Source organism: Protomyctophum parallelum (assembly GCF_964188405.1).
Source record: "Protomyctophum parallelum genome assembly, chromosome: 10".
In the NCBI taxonomy this organism is placed as follows: domain Eukaryota; kingdom Metazoa; phylum Chordata; class Actinopteri; order Myctophiformes; family Myctophidae; genus Protomyctophum; species Protomyctophum parallelum.
Window position 1 is genome coordinate 40,236,463 of NC_139704.1, and position 21,402 is coordinate 40,257,864.

General features: G+C 42.3%; 1 protein-coding gene across 1 annotated transcript in view; it reads left to right on the plus strand.

Annotated features, from left to right (window-relative positions):
* adam12b (ADAM metallopeptidase domain 12b) overlaps positions 1-21,402 on the plus strand; it is a 127,806-nt gene that overhangs the window by 4,943 nt on the left and 101,461 nt on the right. The window contains exon 2 of the mRNA XM_083775238.1: positions 18,376-18,494. Coding sequence (XP_083631364.1) covers positions 18,376-18,494 — 119 coding nt within the window. The remainder of the gene's footprint in view (positions 1-18,375; positions 18,495-21,402) is intronic.

The following is a 21,402-nucleotide window of genomic DNA, read 5'->3' on the forward strand; positions in this document are numbered from 1 at the left end:
AGAGGCTTTCAAGATCTGTAGCTATTTAACAACTGAGAAAAGAACATATTAATTGAAATACCATTTTGGTTTGAAAGCTTACATTTTAGACATTTGGGGCTCCATTAAGCAAGTCATATACTATTACATATCATATTACAGTTTTATGAGCTGGGGGCGTGTGTTATGTCATATTGCAATTTTGGTTAAGAAGCGCTTTTGACACCCCGGTCCCCGTGGAGTGCGCAAAACGGCCTTGAATTAGTCATGGGTGTGTTTAGGGCCTTTTCTCCTTCCAGCCAATTATGCCATTCCCTTTAAAAGTCAGCTGATCACCTGCGGTCTGTGCAATGCTATTATGATGGCGGACATTGAAGACGTCCCAAACCGGCGGAGGGCTCTTCGGTTCTCCGCCGAAGAAGTTCGAGTGCTCGTGCATGAGGTCAAACGACGTCAACAGGCCATTTACGGGACTCCTTCCCTGCCTCCCCGCCTCGACCACATAAAGCAGGCGTGGGCTGAGGTGCAGGCGGCCGTCTGTGTGTCCTCCGGAGTCACCCGCAGTGTGGCACAAATAAAAAAAAGGTTTGCCGATCTCCGGAGGACGAGCAAACAGAAGGTATGTTGAGTACTTGAGTTGAATATTGACATTGACCAGAATGGCTTGGGGATTAATAGAGGTGGCTCTCCATGGCCTATTGCCTTATATTAAAAATTGACAATAGATTATTCAATCCAAAGGTCACCGCAAACCGACGGCAGCAGTCGGCCACGGGAGGAGGAACAGCTACGTTGGAGGTTCTCACACCAGCCGAGGACCTCGCCGCCTCTACCCTCTGCACCGAAAGCATAGAGGGCTTCGGTGGGGTTGAGGTCGGCGGGGTATCTGGTAATTAAATTTCCTTCCAATTCCACTTATTATTTGGGGTGGAACCGTGGAGAGCATTCTCCCAAATTAACACCACCTGGTTTATGATGGCCGAGTGTATAGGCGCATGCATGCCACGCAATTTTTTTTTTTTAAATTGGTCAAGATAATAACCACATGGACTGCAATGTTTGTCAGCTTCAACAAGCTTGCAGCCAACTACCTGTCTAAATTCACGTGTAGTAAATTCTACACGTATATACGGTGGAAATGGCTATAGATATATTTTGAAATTAAATAATATCAAACGGGTTATTGGCTATAAGTCCAAAAAGAGTGGAAGGCATCAGTTTCTTTCGGGGTTTTTTAACAATTGGATTTCAGAAGATTCATGTGTTTTTCTTTTTTTTTCTTCGTGTGGTTATCTTATCCCAATTCCTTATTTCTTCGTTGGATTTCGCTGCCTTCAGTTTTAATTTGCATGGCCTATACACCAGGTGGTGTAATGTGGGAGAATACACATCTCGGTAACATAGCATGGCTAATAAATAGTATAATAATGGCCAATCTCACAATGAGAAATCACATGTGGATCCTATGCATAGCCTATAGCTAACATCATTTACCCATTGGAAAGGAATGAGACACCATCACACACATCTCCAAACTTAAATGTATTGCAACGAATGCAGTCAAACAATGCAGCTAATTTCATTCATAATATTAATTCCACAGATGGCTCCTCGGCCGCCTCCAACGTAGCTGCTGTATCCGACCAGGAGGAGGAGGTTGGCGGGTCGGAGTCGGAGCCAGAAGCGGGGGAAGAGCGAGAGGAGGAGGAGGTGGATCCGGGGGAAGGACCGTCGGGGAGTGTGCCTACGACCGAGGCCGCGAGTCGTCTCAGGCGGGGACCCCGTCGAGCACTGTCCAGGGACGAGGATCGCCCGTTCCTGGACATACAGCAGGCGGGGTTCCAAATGCTTGAGAACACCCTGGGACGGCTGCCTCACATGAGCGGGCCACCGAAGCGCTCGTGCGCAGCGCTAATGCCATGGAGCGCTGCGCTGTAACGTGGGAGCGGCTCGCTCATGCGGCATCGTTAAGGCACCCTCCTCCGACGGCCCAAGCCCCTCCACCTCCGCCCGCACCTCCAGCTCCACCATCGGCACCACCACCAGCACCACCGGCACCGGAACCTCGCTCTTCCCCCAGCAGCAACACCAGAACAGCCCGTCGCCGTTATAGTTCTCCGACTCCTGGTCGTTCCCGTGGCCGAGGTCCACGCCTGCGTGGGCCGAGGCGGCAAAAAAGGTTAATGTTGACCTCATGCACGAGCACCCTTTTCTTTTTTCATGTTTATATTATTTAAATTATTTATTTTTATACGTTTACTGCAATAAAGCTGTCATTATTATTTGCAATAAATATTTCTAAATACAAGCTTACCCGTTTTCTGTGCGAGTGAAACTCAAGTTCAAATGTGTTCAAGGAAAGAACAGGTCATCTGGTTTAAGTTCAACTGCAGACAGGAAGACAAGGGAGACGTTAATAGTCTGGCAAAATGGAACAGCTTTCTGTGCATTTATTTTATTTCAGAATAAACACACCTCCGCATGTGAATTGCAATTGCACATCGAGAGAAGGGTCTCGGAGCTGTTTCCCGGCGAGGGCCTTGATTGTACGAAAAAAGTGTGCATGATTTCAGCAAATGTCCACAGTAGGCCTACTTCAAACTACAAAGTGTTTCCAAACTTAAATGTCACTCTTATTCCCGAAATCCAAATAAAGTCACCTTAAACAAGCTAACCACTTTTAATCTATTCAAAAAAAAATTGCCAAATATAAAAACGAAAGATTACAAAATGAGTGAATAAAAAGTGCAATAAAGACCTGAATGCTTGTTGAAGTTCCTCGATCAGCTCCTCTGCTCTGCAGGAATGAGTGTAGGCCTAAAGGGCCATATACGCACGGAATGCATGCCAGTATGTGGAGGCTACGTACTGTGAGCTGGTGTCTCCCGTCTGAAATAAATCAAAATTACGATAGGCTAAGAAAAATAATTATTCTTTTCAAAATCTTTTTATTGAAGTTTTTTCTTTTTTTACAAACAAACCAGGGGCAAGCATTAGACAGAGACATATCAAATATGAAAAAAAATAAAAAATAAAATAAAGCTCCATCCCCTATCCCACCCACCCCCCACCCACAATCCCAAGGATAGTCGGAAAATACATAAATCTATATACACACACACGAAATACATGCATACATAATTAATGTAAGGCCTAAAAAAAAAAAACTTTGGTTTCCGATTGGCTGTCATTTTTGGGCTGAGTAGGTAGGGATTTTATTTTATTTTATTTTTTTATTTTATTTTTCGTGGGAAGGATGGGTAGCAAGGAATTTTTTTTTTTTTTTTTTTTTTTTTTTTTTTCGTGGGAAGGATGGGATTTTTTTATTTATTTTCCTACGGCAATGATGGATAGGCTTCTTTTTTAATAACTTCAATATTTGCCTGAAATACCATCTTTTAAATAATGAATGGTTCAAGTACACATAACACTGTATGCCTACAGCTAAACATTTAGCTCCAAACCAAAGTAAAGTGCTGCATCACTCACATACCAAAAATAAATACAAATGTAAAAAAAATCTTCAAGTAATAAAGCTGAAACATGAACTTGTGTTTTGAAGCAGAGAGCTACTGGCTATCCCTGGATCAAACAAATTAACTTAAACCAACCAATGGCATGAGGAGTTGGAAAACAAAGAATACTGACTGGTGAATGAATTATACCAGGATTTGAAAATAATAAAACATTTTACCCCAGGGTATGAGATGAGCTCAATTCAGAATGAGGAGCTTTAACTATTAAGTCCATTCTAAATACTGATATACAGTATGCAGCTTAAAAGTGAATAGTGTTAGAACGGTGGTTGGTCAAACAGATTAGAACGGTGGTTGTTGAACTTGCTACCGCTGTCTGGCCTCTGGTTTGCGAATAGTGTTCAGCATCAAAGTATATAACTTAAGTTAACTTGCCATATGCTTAAATGTTCTATACGCCCATCGATTAATCAGCAATAGCTCGTTTTGGAAGCGTCTGGGCTTAACGAGACACTGCTGTCTCGTTGTACCCAGCTGGGTGAATAACCTAAATCAACGTCACCACGGTAAATGCTCCATATAACTATGAAAGCGCTAATGTTAATGTTCACTGCATACACGTAATATAGTTGACCAAGCAATGTTACAGTCCACTGTAGGCTACAGCTATTTGGTTTCCAAATCGTAGCGCTGTAGACTACAGCAATCTAATTTCCGCATCGCAGCGCAGCGCGCCTCATGTGTGCCCAAAAGAACAGATCTGCAAGCTGTCGACACGCAATCGAGCGGCATGTTGATAGTTTGTATGTCTGTTATTTTGGTTAGGCAACGCACATTACGCGTGGTATGTGGGTTTGAGAGGCAATGATTAATGTAGGCCTACAGTAGCCTAGTAGATTATAGCCAAGTTGACAGTTTTCATAATATTGTATAGCTCTGTTCTGGACTGTTGCACAACGTTAGCCAACGGTGAATGATGAAAAAGTTGCACTTTGTTAACGAGGACAGTATTGGACATGCTCCGTCACTTCAGAGGATCGCTGCTACTTTGATTCAAAGATGTTTACTCACCCCTGGAAATCGCTGGAAACCATTAGAATGTTGGAAATGGAACGTGAGTTACAACCTCAAGTAGCCTACCATGCACCTCGCGATGACGCATTCCAAAACATTTGCGCACGTGATATTTTAGACGAAAGAAAACTTTATTTTGACTTTGCGCGTCCCGATGGTCTCATCAAAGATAATTTTAATGATCAAAGACTCGGTCGGACTCGGACTCGGTCGTATTCTGAGCTTTTTTTTTTTTTTTTTTTTTCCCCCACCAAATGCCAATAAAATAATATGAGTCGCGCATATTTAATAGAGTCGGTCGGCAACCGGAAACCAAAGTTTTTTTTTGTTAGGCCTAATGTAAATAAAAATAATAAAGCAGATTTTACTAGCAGAACAGAATTTGTTTCAGTTGTGGTTGGCGTGGCCGAGGCATAGGCACGGCACACTATACTGTTTGTGTGTTGTGGTAGAATGTCATAAACTGACCCCAGGTTTTGTAAAACTTTTTTTCAGAGCCGGCAATTGAAAACCTTAACATCTCCAACTTGAGACAGGACATTATATCACGAAGCCACTGACAGAGCACGGGCGGGGCAGCATCCTTCCATTTGAGCAGAATGGCACGCCTAGCGAGCAATAAGGCAAAGTCGACCATACGACACTCTATGCGTGTTAGAGGAAGGTCATCCCTTCCAGCAGTGCCAAGGAGAGCCATTAAGGGATCTGGGTCTAGATTTTGGTGTAAAATGTTGGACAGAGTCTTGAACACATTGAACACAAGAAAAATAATTATTAATAATAATAATCTGTTTGTAGTTTGCTTACCAGGCAACTAACGGCGACCGCGTCGCACCAGATCATCTGCCACCTGGTCCCTCGCTGCCTTTGCGTTTGCCCGCTGCACTATATTCTCAACCCCATCATTTGGAGCTGCAGGTACATGCAGCTCTGCTTGCTCTCTCCGGTAATGTTCCAACCACCTCTCCTCATCAAAGCCTTCTAGCACCAGTCTATGACGCAGGCATATGTTGTGCAACACACAGCATACGGCAAAGAAAGATGCTACTTTTTGAGGGGTGTATTGCAAGACCCCACCTGACCTGTCCAAGCAGCCGAATCGCTTTTTGAGCACGCCAAATGTTCGCTCGATTACCACACGTGCCCGTGAGTGTTTTCTATTAAAAGAGAACTCGCGCACCGTTGTTGGCCCCTGATATGGCACCATCAGCCAGGTTTTTTGAGGATAACCATTGTCGCCTAACAACCACCCGTCAGGAGGGGGGTCCCTCCCGAAGATTGTAGGTATGACAGAGTTATCCATGATGTAGGTGTCATGGCTTGATCCAGGAAATTTTGCACATACACTTGTGATGTATTGAAATGCATCGCAAACTACCTGGACATTGATGGAATGGGTTCCCTTACGGTTCACATAGGCTACACTGTTCACATCCGGAGCCCGAATCTGGATGTGCGTGCAATCTATGGCACCAGAACTCCAGGGAACCCATACTTGTCCAGGAATTCCTGTTTCACCCTATGTTGGCTTTCAGGTGTTGTGGGAAACGTGATGAACTCACGGGCGTGTCGGAGGAGGCTTTTAGTGACCGCATGTATAGCCAGACTTACGGAAGGTTGTGACATTCCTCCAAGTGAGCTGAGGTGACTTTGGAATGAACCACCAGCATAAAAATATAGTGCAACACTGACTTTAACAGCAACTGGCAAAGCAAAGGGACAGGTGACATCGGGCTCGATGTCGTTGCTGACCAAATGGCAAATGTTGGTTACTGCCTGACGGGAGAGGCGCAGCTCAGCTCTGCATTGCGTCTCTGTGAGATAATAACAATATAGGCCTATTTTTTTTTTAATAATATATATATATATATATATACACACACACACGTGCGCACAGTCGCACACACAGCCTTCATGAAGTTGGATTACCAAATAACAAAGAAGAAGAAGGCTATGGCCTTATACCTGTCAATCCTAAGTAATTCCTTCGTTGTCTGTAGACTCTCTCAGAACGGCGGCGGCGTCTCTCGTACTCGTATATACTCCATTGTTCTCTCTCAGGCTGGACATGTGAGAGTGGTGGTATTTATACTGTGACCGTGATTGACTGACGTCAGGACGTGGAGTAGCGTGTGTGTTCATGTGTTCCCAAACTTCCCATGCACGTGCATTTGTGTACCAACTGCGCGCTTGTGTGAAATCAAACATTGCTCTTTGTGTTTATGAGGTGGTCAGACCCATGTCTAATCGTTATGCGCTGAGTGTTTTTAGGTCAAGGGGCTTAATAGCAAATTGCGCAAAGCGAAAATAATTAACATATGGACACTCCCACAATGCTAAAATATTCAGGAACGCCGTATGCCATATGTGTGTGCGTTCAACACGGGCCGATATCCCTTTCATAATACGATTGTGCGCAGAGCGAGGGCAATTTATGTATTACCCCATTGTAAAACGCATCTTCAAAATGGCACCCTTGAGGCTGTATTTGCTTTGCACATTGCCTCTGTAGCACTTGAAGGCCTGTGTCAATCTGACCAAAAAGATATTCTCTGTTAAAGATATTACAAAAATACGACCCATGGGTGTATCTGTCTTTTTCATATGATTCAAATAATGATTGTGCCAGTGAAGATTCTTGGACCATTCTATCGCACAGCTGAGCTGACTATTAGGTGGCCCAGCATGTGTGATAAATCCCTGAATACTCCAGGCTGAAATGAGTGAAATCCCCAAAGTAGACATAATGCCCAAGTTAACCAAGGACAAGCTGGAAATTGGCTTTTTAAGTCAACACTTCCTCCTGCATTACTACTGTATGTCTGCAGGGTTGGTTGTGATAAGCAGCACCAAGGCATCGCAAGCATACATGTGTGCATGTAACTAAAGTCCATGCATCCCTCACACACTGTCTGTCTTTGCCTAATTATGTATTTAGCCGCAGATCCCCATTTGAAAGGAGTTTGTGCCAGGGACAATCATAAGGGAAGATTTTTCAAGATTTTTCCTATATTCAGCTATTAGTGTAGATATTCGTCTTACACAAATATTATATTTCTATTGACAATGAATGGAGAATTTACGTCATATAGACGAGCAAATCGGCTATTTTCAGCCTACACAAATTTACGTCATATGTGTCTCTTCCTGTTGATGTACGATGATAAGAGCGCTCCTCACTTCACAGTACACAGGTGTGATTTTCTAGTTCCTAATTTTGCTGGGCACCCCCTGGAACGCTCTCAAGGACCCTTGGGGGTCCCCAGACACCAGTTTGAGAACCACTGGCATACATATCCAAAGAGGCTCACAGTGCGAGCTTGCATATTGGCTATTTTCTGTGCGCAAAACGATGGACACAACCAAGTATAACTCAGGCCTTAGGGACCCTCCTGAGCCCCAAGGGCTCTAGTGGTGCAGCAGACTGAGGAGTCTACTGTTACTATTACCTCACCATGATCCACTGGCCTTTGTGTTTATCCAATCAGACCTATAATGGGCTGGCCTGTTTGGAATTGGGGGAGGAGGAGGGTCCCACATGTAGCATTAACACCCGCTCAAGCTCAGCTCTAATTACCACACTCTTGCAGAGGTTTATCACTCTGCAATGAGAAGGTAGATGCCAGAGAGAAGAAGTAATGGTAAAAAGTAGGCAAAATGAAAGTATCCCTCTGCTTTCTTCACTCCCATCTCACAATAAGCAGTGCTTATATTTTGGGGCAATTCACTCTTTGACATAGACACTTTCACTTTGTATATCTGAAATATACGTCAATTCTGATTGGCCAAAACCAGAATCAAGTATTCAATATGGTTATGGTATACACATGTATATACATGTAATGTATACTACCTTGAACAACTGTTTCCAATTAGCAAAGAAAAGCAACTAGTGTCATTACCTACAGGAGGTCAAGGGAGGCCAGTGTGAGAGGACAGATGTTAGGACACACACAGGGTGAGGCAGAAGTCTCAGATGTTTTGAGGTTAACCTCAACATCCCTATACTGGGGATCTTAGACTTATTGTAGATCAGTTTACGTCTACAAAATACAAGCTAATATTCAGAAAACAGAAACCTACGTATGAAAATCTGGGAACTACATCGTTACCAAGACATTTCTTCACCTATATGTTTCTAAAGGTGTCTAATACTAAAAGTTTGAAATTCAAGTTATTAGCATAATATGTGACCACCATACTATTAACATCCTACATAAGGCAAAAATGTCCAAATTTCATAATTTTAAGTACTTTAAGTAGCATGTGACTTTTCATGATTCTAAATCCATTCCAAGCATTATCTTTGCACAAAAAACACATCCACTTTGCACACAAAACAAACATTTAGAATCATGAAAATCCCCTAGTTTCATATGTTGCATGCAATAAAGTGTCTATTACCAGGACAAAATGGTAAATGTAGACTCTTGGCCATCGTGAATTTAAGATAAAAAAACAGTACCCAAATATGAAAGACATCTAGAGAACATTTTGCTGATCGGATGAATCTAAGATCATCCCCTTGGATGTCGTCGGTGTTCAAAAGATAGACCATCTTTAAAGCAGGTTAGTTCTTTATGAGCTGTATCACTTTACAAAGCCTCCATTCCGTTTCTAATGGCAAAATGTGGGTTGCATACACTGCCATATTTAGGTCAGTGATGTTTTTGCAAGGAATCTGTAATTGGAAGTGTACAGGCACAGGGCGCCTTGGTAAGGTGCTTGTAACATTCCACTCTGACCTAAAAGAGGAAAACATCTTATCATATTTATTCCTCAAATATCTTGTGGAGAGAAGCAGCAGTTTTCTAGTCTAATGCAGCAGTATTCTAGTCTTAAGCAGCAGTTCTGCAATCACCAAGGCCACGTAGACAACTGAATCATGAACTTGATGATACACCATCCTTCTTCCTACCCACCACAACACCATTGTTTATGCCCTTTTCAACTCCTTCTCCCCCTCAAATCACTTCCACTCTTCCTGCCCACTTGGCAAGTGGTTCTCAACAGGTTTCACAATGGGAACAAATGTTTAATTGAACAATGTTTTAACCACTTCGACCCTATACTTTGTTGACTGGGGTCCCTCACAGCAGGTCTTTGTTCCTCTTCCTTTTTTCCGTCTACACCAAAACTCGTTCTCGAAAATAGCTGATCTACAAGCTGACAACTCGTTGTGTTGCGGTGCATTGTCAGCTTGTAGATCAGCAATTCTCACTGATTATTTGCCAATTGTGACATTTTTAATTAGACTGGTCAAATCTCATTGAGAATTGATGTCTCATTCCCAAGAGCTACATGTCCAGAACAGAGATTCTCTGCAGATTTGTAAGAATGTCTCACCTCCCATTTTTTGGTTCCCGACTAGGAGAAGCAATGCTCTCAAAAACAGCCAAGCATAAAAAAAAAATGTTGTTTTCATGTTCTGTGGTTTGTCAAGTTAACAACGGTTCTTAAACTAAATGTATATTCCAGCTGAGCCTATTGAGTCTAGTATGACATGCTGGGGAGAATTGATACAGAGGCATGCCAAATCACCGTCTAAATATTATGATAGAAAATGTATTTTTTATGTTTCACAGTAAGAACCATGGCTGCATCATTTTCTCTGTGTCTAGAATGACTCATGCTGTATGTTTGTGGTGGTTGAGAAAATGCCATGTTCATTTCAAACAAATGTTGTTGTGGACCAAAAATAAATGTCTCAAGCACATGATTATAACTACTGCTTGTACTGTAGTCAAGGCAATATAACTTAACTTACTCAAACATATGGGCCACATATGTTTGCCATTGGGAACTGTTACTTCATACAAGTTCACTTAAACTGTACTAAATATTGTATAATATTTTTGGTATACACGCTACATCTGAATATTGAGAATTTATTTTATTGTACATTTTGTGTAGATAATCTATCCATGTTCATCTTAGCTGAGCTGCATTCCCTTGTTTGACTTTGACATGAAAGTTGAAAGCATCACAGTATCTTTCATTCGTTAATGTAATGCACATTGTAAATCGCTTTAGATAAGAACGTTCTCTGGCTGGTATTCCTAAATGTAACCTCAGTAAACTATGCCTAAATGGTTAAACCTAGCGTTATTCCTAACCTAACGGTCCTAAATCTAGGTACTGTATGTGGTCGGCGAAAAACGATGAGGGTGCGATGCGTGTTTAAAGGCGAGCCTTCTGGTTAACCTGCAAATGTAATTGGATGACTGTGTTAAACAAGCACTTTATACATTAATTCATTGTTATAAAAAATAACTTTCACTGATCACTGTCATATCTATACCCCCCTGCACAAGAAAGGGAGCAAATTAGACCCAGGCAACTAACACCCTATTTCTATTCTTAGCTCCATCTCGACAGTGATGGAAAAAATAGTCTATGAACAGGTTGAAAAGTATCTTTACCACAAAAGAAATTATGTACGAATTTCAATTCAGAACATCCCACTCCACTGACACATGCCTCCTCTATTTGAGTGACCACATCAAACACAAGGTGGATGCTGGCAAATACTGCGGCATGGTCAAGCTGGACCTAGAAAAGGCTTTTGACACTGTGAACCACTCCATACTGGTTAACAAGCTAAAAGTAATTGGTTTTGATAGCACATCAGTGAGCTGGATGCAATCCTACCTGGAGGGGAGAGAACAGATGGTGGAGCTGTGGAGTTCCACAAGGAAGCATACTAGGGCCTTTACTGTTCATAATATATGTAAACGACATGACATCAGCTTGTGACTACAACTTGTTCCTGTTCGCAGATGACTCAGCACTGCTGGTCTCAGACAGGAACAAACTGCAGGTTGAAAAGGCCCTCGGCTCCGAACTCGGTAGAATCTGCACCTGGCTCACTGATAACAAACTATCTTTACACCTGGGGAAAACTGAATCCATTCTCTTTGGATCAAATCGTAATCTCAGCAAGGCAGATAGCTTCTTGGTTAGATTGGGTGACAATATTATCACACGAAAAGATGAAATTACCTACCTTGGTCGCATCCTAGAGGCAATTCTTTCCGGTGATAAAATGGCCACTAACGTAATCAAAAAAGTCAACCAAAGAACAAGATTCCTATACAGGATCTCCTCACTGGTCAACAAAAACACATTGAAGACCCTAACAGGAGCCCTTGTACAAGGTTTCTTCGACCATGCATGCACCTCTTGGTACCACAGCACCTCAAAGGCCCTTAAAACAAGGCTCCAGACCGCCCAAAACAAACCGAACCCACCTCACCCCTGCCCACTTTGACAGTTGACGACAGACTACAGCGTCTTGCAATGGGTCTGGTCCACAAGATTCAATACACCACCAAGATACCCATGTACCTGTCTAAATACTTCCTTAATGTCAACGAAGTCCACACCCACAACACACCGCTCTCTCTCTCTCTCTCTCTCTCTCTCTCTCTCTCTCTCTCTCTCTCTGTTCTCCCTCTGCCACTAATTACTTTTCGCTTGATGTCCTTCGTCCCTTATTTGTCCCTTCTGCTCTGGCCCTTACACCCTCCTGCCTCTGTTGTTCTTGTCGAGAGACAGCCTGTATGGGAACATTGCTGAGTGGGCATATTATATATCAGGTGTGAATGAAAGACAATGTATTCTGTTTAATTAAGTGTGTGTGTGTGTGTGTGTGTGTGTGTGTGTGTGTGTGTGTCAGAAAACACAGAAAACCTGTATTTTGTGCATCACTTTGAGAGTCAGTAATGAGGAGGGGGAGGTGGTCTTGAGCATACTGTAACTGTATGTACACGCAGCACCCCACTGTAGTCTGTTTGTTACCAATTCGTCAGCCTTGACACTCCCCATGCTGAGCAGAGTTGGCCTTGAGACGTACCGCCACGTTTTGAATTTATTATTTACCAGCCAATTACTCAAACAGCTGAAGCTTGGAGATGCATGGCACAGCAGGAGATCACAGTTCTCCTTGTTGCAGTTCTTCTGCAGTTGGCTTCATCCACAGTAACAACAAAAAATCACACCTGTGTGAACTGAGTGGTGCAACTCCCCTCTCCCCTTACCCCCCCCCCCTCTCTCTCTCCCTCTCTCTCTCTCTCTCTCTCTCTCTCTCTCTCTCTCTCATTAGCAGGCAACAGTGCAGCACTATCTCTCTCTGTTTCTGGCACAACAGCGCCACTTTTTCCCCTGTCTGGTACTCATAGTCACACATACATACACATACATAGTCACATAGGTTAACACGGACATTGCTGTACCTTGGAGTGGTTGCACCACTCAAAAATACTCAAATAGCAGATCTACAAGCTCAATGTGTCACATTGTGAACTTGTAGATGAGCTACTTTTCCATCCAACAAAGTATATAGAGCTTTGTTCAAAGTTATAGTCTGCAAGGTCATACAAGGAAAGTGCATCTGGCTGCCAAGTAGGCTAGACTTGTTTCTATATTTTCTTTTAGAAGTGCAGCCTGCAGCTGAGTTTGCCCCGGTGTTGAATATGGAAAGATATGACTGTGTGTGTGGTTGATGTATACTAATCAAGATACTCACCAGAAAACATCTGGGAATCGGCCAGACTTATTTTAAATCCCAAAGGTTCCCAGGGAGGATCAAGCCCATGAGAATGATCATGAAAGTCAAGTCTCTTTCACTTCCAAGAAAATGTTCTTTAGGGGAGCAATGATAGACGTCAGATGCATACACACACTTTAATTATCACCCTGCTTTCAACTTGGGTCCCACATGCACTGCACAAGGACACATTCTCGGAGGTGCGCATGCACGCACACACGCACACACTGGCTCAATCAGTCTCCTCTTTGCATTTAATGAACACAAGCTCACTCACTGTCTGAGAGAGTCTAAATAAATGGCAAGAGAGACAGTGGAGGTGTTGAAAGCATTTTATTAACAAGACGTCTGCCTGACAATCCTTTTATGGAGACCTTTTAATGATCCTTTGGCTAGCTGTACTCTGTGGCCTTAAGTTCATCACGCTGCGTCTTCCATCCAAAGTGGTTTTCACGCGCCACTAAAATCAACGAACTACTGTCGGCACGTGCCGAAATGCCCCATAAAGAGCCAGGAGGTCCCGTTTCATGCCTGTTTACCCACAGTGGTTAAACGGGGATCTGGGCCCCTCTGAGAGACCGCAGAACACGCGCCATCCGACTGACTGTTGTGAAGTTGAGGGAAAGACATTTGGAGTCATTGTCCTTCAGTTTCATTTAAAAAAACGATGGCATTGGACCTTGCCTGATTTCTACTTCATGGTACGATGGTATCACGCGCCAAAATAGTTCAGAACATGTCTCATCGACCCGTTGTGTACTTTTACTGTAGATATGCTATTTTTGGCGCATGCATGACACCATTTTATGATGGTAAGCTAATGTAAGCATCAGCCTACAAGACAGCATTTTGAAATTGAAGAACACAACAGCGCCACTTTTGCCCCTACTGGTACTCTAAACATAGTCACATAGGTTAGGACGGACATTGCTGTTCCTTGGAGTGGTTGCACCACTAAAATGAGGACCAAGTCAGTCTATTAAAGAAAACCTCACACACTGAAAAAAATAAACAAAACAAAGTTCTGTGTAAGAAATAATGCCTGAAAAATTATTATTCCCACCAAGTTTAATGGAAATACTCCCATCCATTTTGTTCACAGGCAGAAGGACAGAATTTATACACATTAATGGCACAGTGTAATGTACAGATGTTAGAATTACATCACTTGGATGTAATTTATGAATGCAGCGCATCACAACTCTTCATCTTCCTACATCTGCGTTCCCAAAATATGACCGATTATGTCTCTTCAGGAGGTCAGCAGGCTCTCTTCAGGAGAGCCTGCTGACTAATTTCCAGCAGGTTTCACAGTTCAGGTTAAACAAACAGGCCTGCACTGTAACTCATGTTATGTGGTCTCTCTATGCTGTAGCATCTCCAGGTTCCCATACATTTGATTCTCAACCTTTTGAACCCATAGGGCCCTAGCTATCTTGTGCGCCGCCTAAACTGGCTATTAGCCATATTTTGCTTTGTGTACTTTTACTGTAGATATGCTATTTTTGGCGCATGCATGACACCATTTTATGATGGTAAGCTAATGTAAGCATCAGCCTACAAGACAGCATTTTGAAATTGAAGAACACAACAGCGCCACTTTTGCCCCTACTGGTACTCTAAACATAGTCACATAGGTTAGGACGGACATTGCTGTTCCTTGGAGTGGTTGCACCACTAAAATGAGGACCAAGTCAGTCTATTAAAGAAAACCTCACACACTGAAAAAAATAAACAAAACAAAGTTCTGTGTAAGAAATAATGCCTGAAAAATTATTATTCCCACCAAGTTTAATGGAAATACTCCCATCCATTTTGTTCACAGGCAGAAGGACAGAATTTATACACATTAATGGCACAGTGTAATGTACAGATGTTAGAATTACATCACTTGGATGTAATTTATGAATGCAGCGCATCACAACTCTTCATCTTCCTACATCTGCGTTCCCAAAATATGACCGATTATGTCTCTTCAGGAGGTCAGCAGGCTCTCTTCAGGAGAGCCTGCTGACTAATTTCCAGCAGGTTTCACAGTTCAGGTTAAACAAACAGGCCTGCACTGTAACTCATGTTATGTGGTCTCTCTATGCTGTAGCATCTCCAGGTTCCCATACATTTGATTCTCAACCTTTTGAACCCATAGGGCCCTAGCTATCTTGTGCGCCGCCTAAACTGGCTATTAGCCATATTTTGCTTTGTGTACTTTTACTGTAGATATGCTATTTTTGGCGCATGCATGACACCATTTTATGATGGTAAGCTAATGTAAGCATCAGCCTACAAGACAGCATTTTGAAATTGAAGAACACAACAGCGCCACTTTTGCCCCTACTGGTACTCTAAACATAGTCACATAGGTTAGGACGGACATTGCTGTTCCTTGGAGTGGTTGCACCACTAAAATGAGGACCAAGTCAGTCTATTAAAGAAAACCTCACACACTGAAAAAAATAAACAAAACAAAGTTCTGTGTAAGAAATAATGCCTGAAAAATTATTATTCCCACCAAGTTTAATGGAAATACTCCCATCCATTTTGTTCACAGGCAGAAGGACAGAATTTATACACATTAATGGCACAGTGTAATGTACAGATGTTAGAATTACATCACTTCGATGTAATTTATGAATGCAGCGCATCACAACTCTTCATCTTCCTACATCTGCGTTCCCAAAATATGACCGATTATGTCTCTTCAGGAGGTCAGCAGGCTCTCTTCAGGAGAGCCTGCTGACTAATTTCCAGCAGGTTTCACAGTTCAGGTTAAACAAACAGGCCTGCACTGTAACTCATGTTATGTGGTCTCTCTATGCTGTAGCATCTCCAGGTTCCCATACATTTGATTCTCAACCTTTTGAACCCATAGGGCCCTAGCTATCTTGTGCGCCGCCTAAACTGGCTATTAGCCATATTTTGCTTTGTGTACTTTTACTGTAGATATGCTATTTTTGGCGCATGCATGACACCATTTTATGATGGTAAGCTAATGTAAGCATCAGCCTACAAGACAGCATTTTGAAATTGAAGAACACAACAGCGCCACTTTTGCCCCTACTGGTACTCTAAACATAGTCACATAGGTTAGGACGGACATTGCTGTTCCTTGGAGTGGTTGCACCACTAAAATGAGGACCAAGTCAGTCTATTAAAGAAAACCTCACACACTGAAAAAAATAAACAAAACAAAGTTCTGTGTAAGAAATAATGCCTGAAAAATTATTATTCCCACCAAGTTTAATGGAAATACTCCCATCCATTTTGTTCACAGGCAGAAGGACAGAATTTATACACATTAATGGCACAGTGTAATGTACAGATGTTAGAATTACATCACTTGGATGTAATTTATGAATGCAGCGCATCACAACTCTTCATCTTCCTACATCTGCGTTCCCAAAATATGACCGATTATGTCTCTTCAGGAGGTCAGCAGGCTCTCTTCAGGAGAGCCTGCTGACCAATTTCCAGCAGGTTTCACAGTTCAGGTTAAACAAACAGGCCTGCACTGTAACTCATGTTATGTGGTCTCTCTATGCTGTAGCATCTCCAGGTTCCCATACATTTGATTCTCAACCTTTTGAACCCATAGGGCCCTAGCTATCTTGTGCGCCGGCAAAAATTATCCATATTTTGCTATTTAATTTTTTTTTTTTTAATTGCCGATCTACATTGACACCTCGTGAGGTTGTAGATCAGCTATTTTAACCCATTTTGGGCAGGAACCCCTGTTGGTGTTTTAAGCATTATGTCATGCTTTAGCTATTGAAAAATAGCAGATCTACAAGCTCGTAGGTCTGCTATTTTTGAAAAGCCGTTAAAATGTGGCGCAAATCATTGAATTGAATATATATTTCAGAGCGAACATTTTTAACTAAAATATTTGCTTCTGGGGGGTCCCTGGAACTACATATTTTGAGATGGGGGTCCGTGGCCCAATAGAGATAATTCTGGGGGTCCTTGACATGAAAAAGGTTGAGCACCACTGACATAGAAACTTTTTTTTGGGGGGGGGGATTTTGAAGCCTTTTTTTTAATCGACCTCAGTCCAAATTGGTTAACTGCACCTATTTCTCCCCTTCCTACGCCACTCCTCCACTGTCCATTCATCCACAGCTTCACATTCTGCTCCATCGCTTCACGGCTTCTCCCGGAGGCTTTGTCCTGGGCTATACAGGACCCCGCGACCCCCCCCCCCCCTCCCCCCAACCACCACCCCCGGACCTCCCCTCCCTCTTATCATCAAGTCAAGGCGCACAGCCTCATGGGAGAGAGCCAGCCACAGTGGTCTGTGGGAGAATACAGGAGAGAGGACAGAGGGAGAGACGCTGGGGGGGGGGGGAGAGGGGAGTTTGATTATTATTCCCACGCTCCGCTTGAAGCTGCTGATATGGCGTATCATGTGCTATCTTCTTGCAGATATTGGCAAGCTATATACATACTGTACAGTATACAGTATATATTATGTCCCATATAGCATGTGGTTTCAAACAGATGGCCTTTTCAACTTCTGGGAATTAGCATAATTGGATTCTGTCAAGCTAAATTCACTTTTACTCTGAGCAAGTGATCACTGTGAGCAGTTGTTCAGGGGAAGTTTAGGAGAAAGTCAAAAGGGGTGGATCTGAGGAAAGTCGCAGAGAAGGAAAAGGAAAAACATTACTTTTTATTTCTGACAGAATCTCTGAAAAAAAAAAGAAAGGGGGTGGGGTGCAATTTCCTTGGCAGTTCTAGGGATTGTAAAAGCTGAGTTCCTGATATTCCTCCTTGAGTGAGTGTATCTATTATTGATATGCTTTCCTGTGTCTCTGGCCATATTACAGACATCCTTTGGGGCAGACTACTGCTCCTCACTAGAGCACTGAGACTTCACTCCGTTGCAGCAGGACAGCGCAGTGAATTACATCCGTAGCTGGCAAGCCACAGTGGGCCTTTATATGCCTGAATCATTACTGCTATGTTTTTTGAATTATTGAGACATGTGCACAGCACTATTGACCCTGTGTTTGCTTGCCTGGTAGACCTTTTTTGCTCAATCACGGGTTTTGCACAGTGTTTTCACAGGTTCACGTTTCACAAAACCACAGCGGTATGATTGAAATTCTTTATTTGGAATAGCCCTTGAGATATCTCGTTTTCGAGAGGGTCCTCACGTATACAGTCAATACAAGGTCATTAACAAGGTATTAAGGCATTGTCTGTCAGAATCGCTGAGAAGTATCCTTCCTACCCTCGAACCCATCATCAGCAATCGTTCACCGTGTCTTGTTGTTCTGGTTCTATTGATCTCTTTCACAGGGAGTGGTCTGGACTCAACTGGAAGGAGAACCGGAACAAAACCAGAACGTTATGGGACTATGGTGACGCAACTACTGGAGGGCAAGGAGCGCAGACCTATCAGCCAGCTTGGAGCCGGGGTAAATATGTAGCACAAGGCCACTTAGCAATGATGGTTTAATGCTAATATGCTTCAGAAAGATCAGCAAGGCGGATACGCTTGGCTGTCTACTAGCCTTTACTGTATCCCCCCTTCGTTTACCTCCCTTGTTGCCTACTTCCTTGCTTGCTTGATTTTCCTACGCAGTAATTCCCATCCTTTGCTCCATTTCTTCTGCGCTCGCTCCCATGTTGCAGTTTCTCTACTTTTGAGCTGGCTCTCATTTGTTTTGATTAGGCCCTCTTTGTTTGGTTAGTATGAGCAAGCCCCCCAAGGTGTGCAACATCCTGTGAAATTATTGCTCAAACTTGCTAGTCCTTCAACAGCACTGCAAGTCAGCAGCGCATTAAACAAGCATGCTGATTTGAATTTAGATGTGGGAGCAGCCTTCTCTCACACTAATGAACCACTGACTGTCATGTCTTTCAATGGGGATGTGTGCTTTTACCAAGTCTGCTAGTAATTTAAGGTACAGTACATTGTGTGCAGCGTATGCTTGTAAAGTCTGTCGGAAAGATACATTAGTTGCACAGAGAAATTATCAAAGGGACGGTACTCTACACCTGCAAACACCGCAGGACAAGGCATATACTCCATTTATCACTTCACCTGCATGAATTTAATAGCACAGTTAATATTATTCTGTATATCAAAATGGATTCATATGAAATATTTTTTTCAATATCCATAGGGTTTTGTGCTGAGTGGAATCATTTTAACTACTTTACTTTTACATAGTATGCTATTTTTTTTACTCCTATCCATGGTCTAAAGACAGCCTCAGGCGGGGGAACCCAACTCATCTGGCTCACTATAGCTGACAAAGAAAATGTTTTGAAATTCCCCCTCCCACAACGTAGCTTAAGGAAACTGTTCCAGACAAGGGAAATGCGTAGGTGTTGAGTAGAGCAGCACTCCTTTAAATATCTAACCACATGAACCCTATCATCCACATTCTGAGACGCATTTTCGGGATTTGGCATAGTGGGAAACTGGGAAGATTTGCGGATTACAGAGCCGTTCCCTGTCAACTAAGTATTAGTTTACTAACTAAGTGGTTTAACCGGCCCTGGGTTTCTTCATTTATTTATCCATTGTGGATTCTTTATTTTCCTTGCACAAGGGAATATAACTTAAATGAGACTTTAATACTGTATGTCATGATAATTTGTTACTGTTAAAAAAAAATCGAATGAAAACAAAGTCATTTACATAGAGTACATTCACACAATGTTCAACACATTCTGACAGTTTCATATTCAGTACTACCTAGGGCTGATAATACTAGCGCTTTTCTTTCTTTCCTGAGACACTGCTTTTACAGTCAGACTATCTGTGCAACGTCGCTTCCAAATTAAAGTCCTTGTCGGGGCAGCTGTACTGATTGTCTTATCAGAGAGTGCACTAAGACTTATTCCTCCACATTTAGAAGATTTATTGGACTGGTTCTTGTGCCAATAAAAGGTCGTCAAGCAGTCGTATAGTATTGCTTAGTCATCATTACTTACAGTACACAGACTGTACTGAACGGATGACCTCACATGAACTCTCCGCACGGCACGCCAGTGTGGAAGAAGTACTCTGATTGTTTTACTTAAGTTAAAAGTAAATGTAGAACGGTCAGACTTATACCTGATTAAAAGTATTGTATATCAAAATATTCAGTACCAAACATAATAGTACTCATTATGCAGAATGTACATTTTCGCAATCATTTGGATTGTAATTAGTAGTAATGCATTCATGTGTTCATCACGTTAATGTTTCTGCTTTAAAAGTTGAGGCTGATTTTAATTACTTACTGTGCTGCTGGGTACTGTAGCTTCAACTATAATGTATCATAATGATAACTGATCAATGCATTTTGTATTCATCAATCTAAATCTGCAAAGTTCCGTAACTAGTAACCAAAGCTGTCAAGTATAATTGCACTTGTGAGATTTTGTGGAGTAGAATTTGTGGAGTAGTATTAAAAAAGTAAAAAAGTGGCTTAGGTAAAATGGGAGGGCAATCTTGTCAATGCACTAGTGGCTCTTATGGTTGGAGCGGCACCCCACCAAGCTGTCTGGGCTGGGGCAGCACTTTGGTGTTTGAACCTGGCCTAACCATAACCGGCAAATCCATCAGCCCAAGCCCTATTCAAGTGCACTTTCTCTGATTATGCACGCAGCTGCAAAAGTCTCGATGCTCATGCTCTCTGATACAAGCAAACACAGACGGAACACACATGTCAAATATATAAGAGGTTTGCGTCTTTACTGTCTTAGTAGTCTTATTAAATCCCCTGCCAGGTATTAATTAGGTATTAAAGCTCCCATGATCTTTTTCTTTCATTCACCCGAATACAGGAAGTTTGTAACCGTGATCAGCGACGCTTTAGTTATCGGCTGTGAATATTGCTTGTTTTGATTTAAATCGGAATCCGGGGAAATAATCTGAGATAAAAGCTTTGAAACATTGTAAACAACTGGAGGTGGACGGGAGTGGCAATCTTGTTTCCTGTTCATTGCCTGCTTACTCGATCAACCGGGAGGCTTTCATATGTTGCATACGAGCGTGACCTAACTTAATCAATATAAAACATTAAAACATTAAAAAGGTGAGTAGGCTACAGTGCTATTTGAAAAGATGAGTATACTCGTCGTTGAGAGTGAATGTGTTTAACATAACTACAAGTTTCGAGTGATCGACCGATATGGTTTTTGGCCGATATATCCGATCACAGATTAGTGGACAATCAAAAAGCCGATAGCCGATATTATGAGCAGATTAATTAAAGTAAAAAAAAAAAAGATTGTTGGTGCAAGAAGCACCAACATCGTTTCAGTAACACTTCCCTCCCTCCATCAATTGCAGCTTTTTTTTGCTACAGTGCAAACATGTACTGT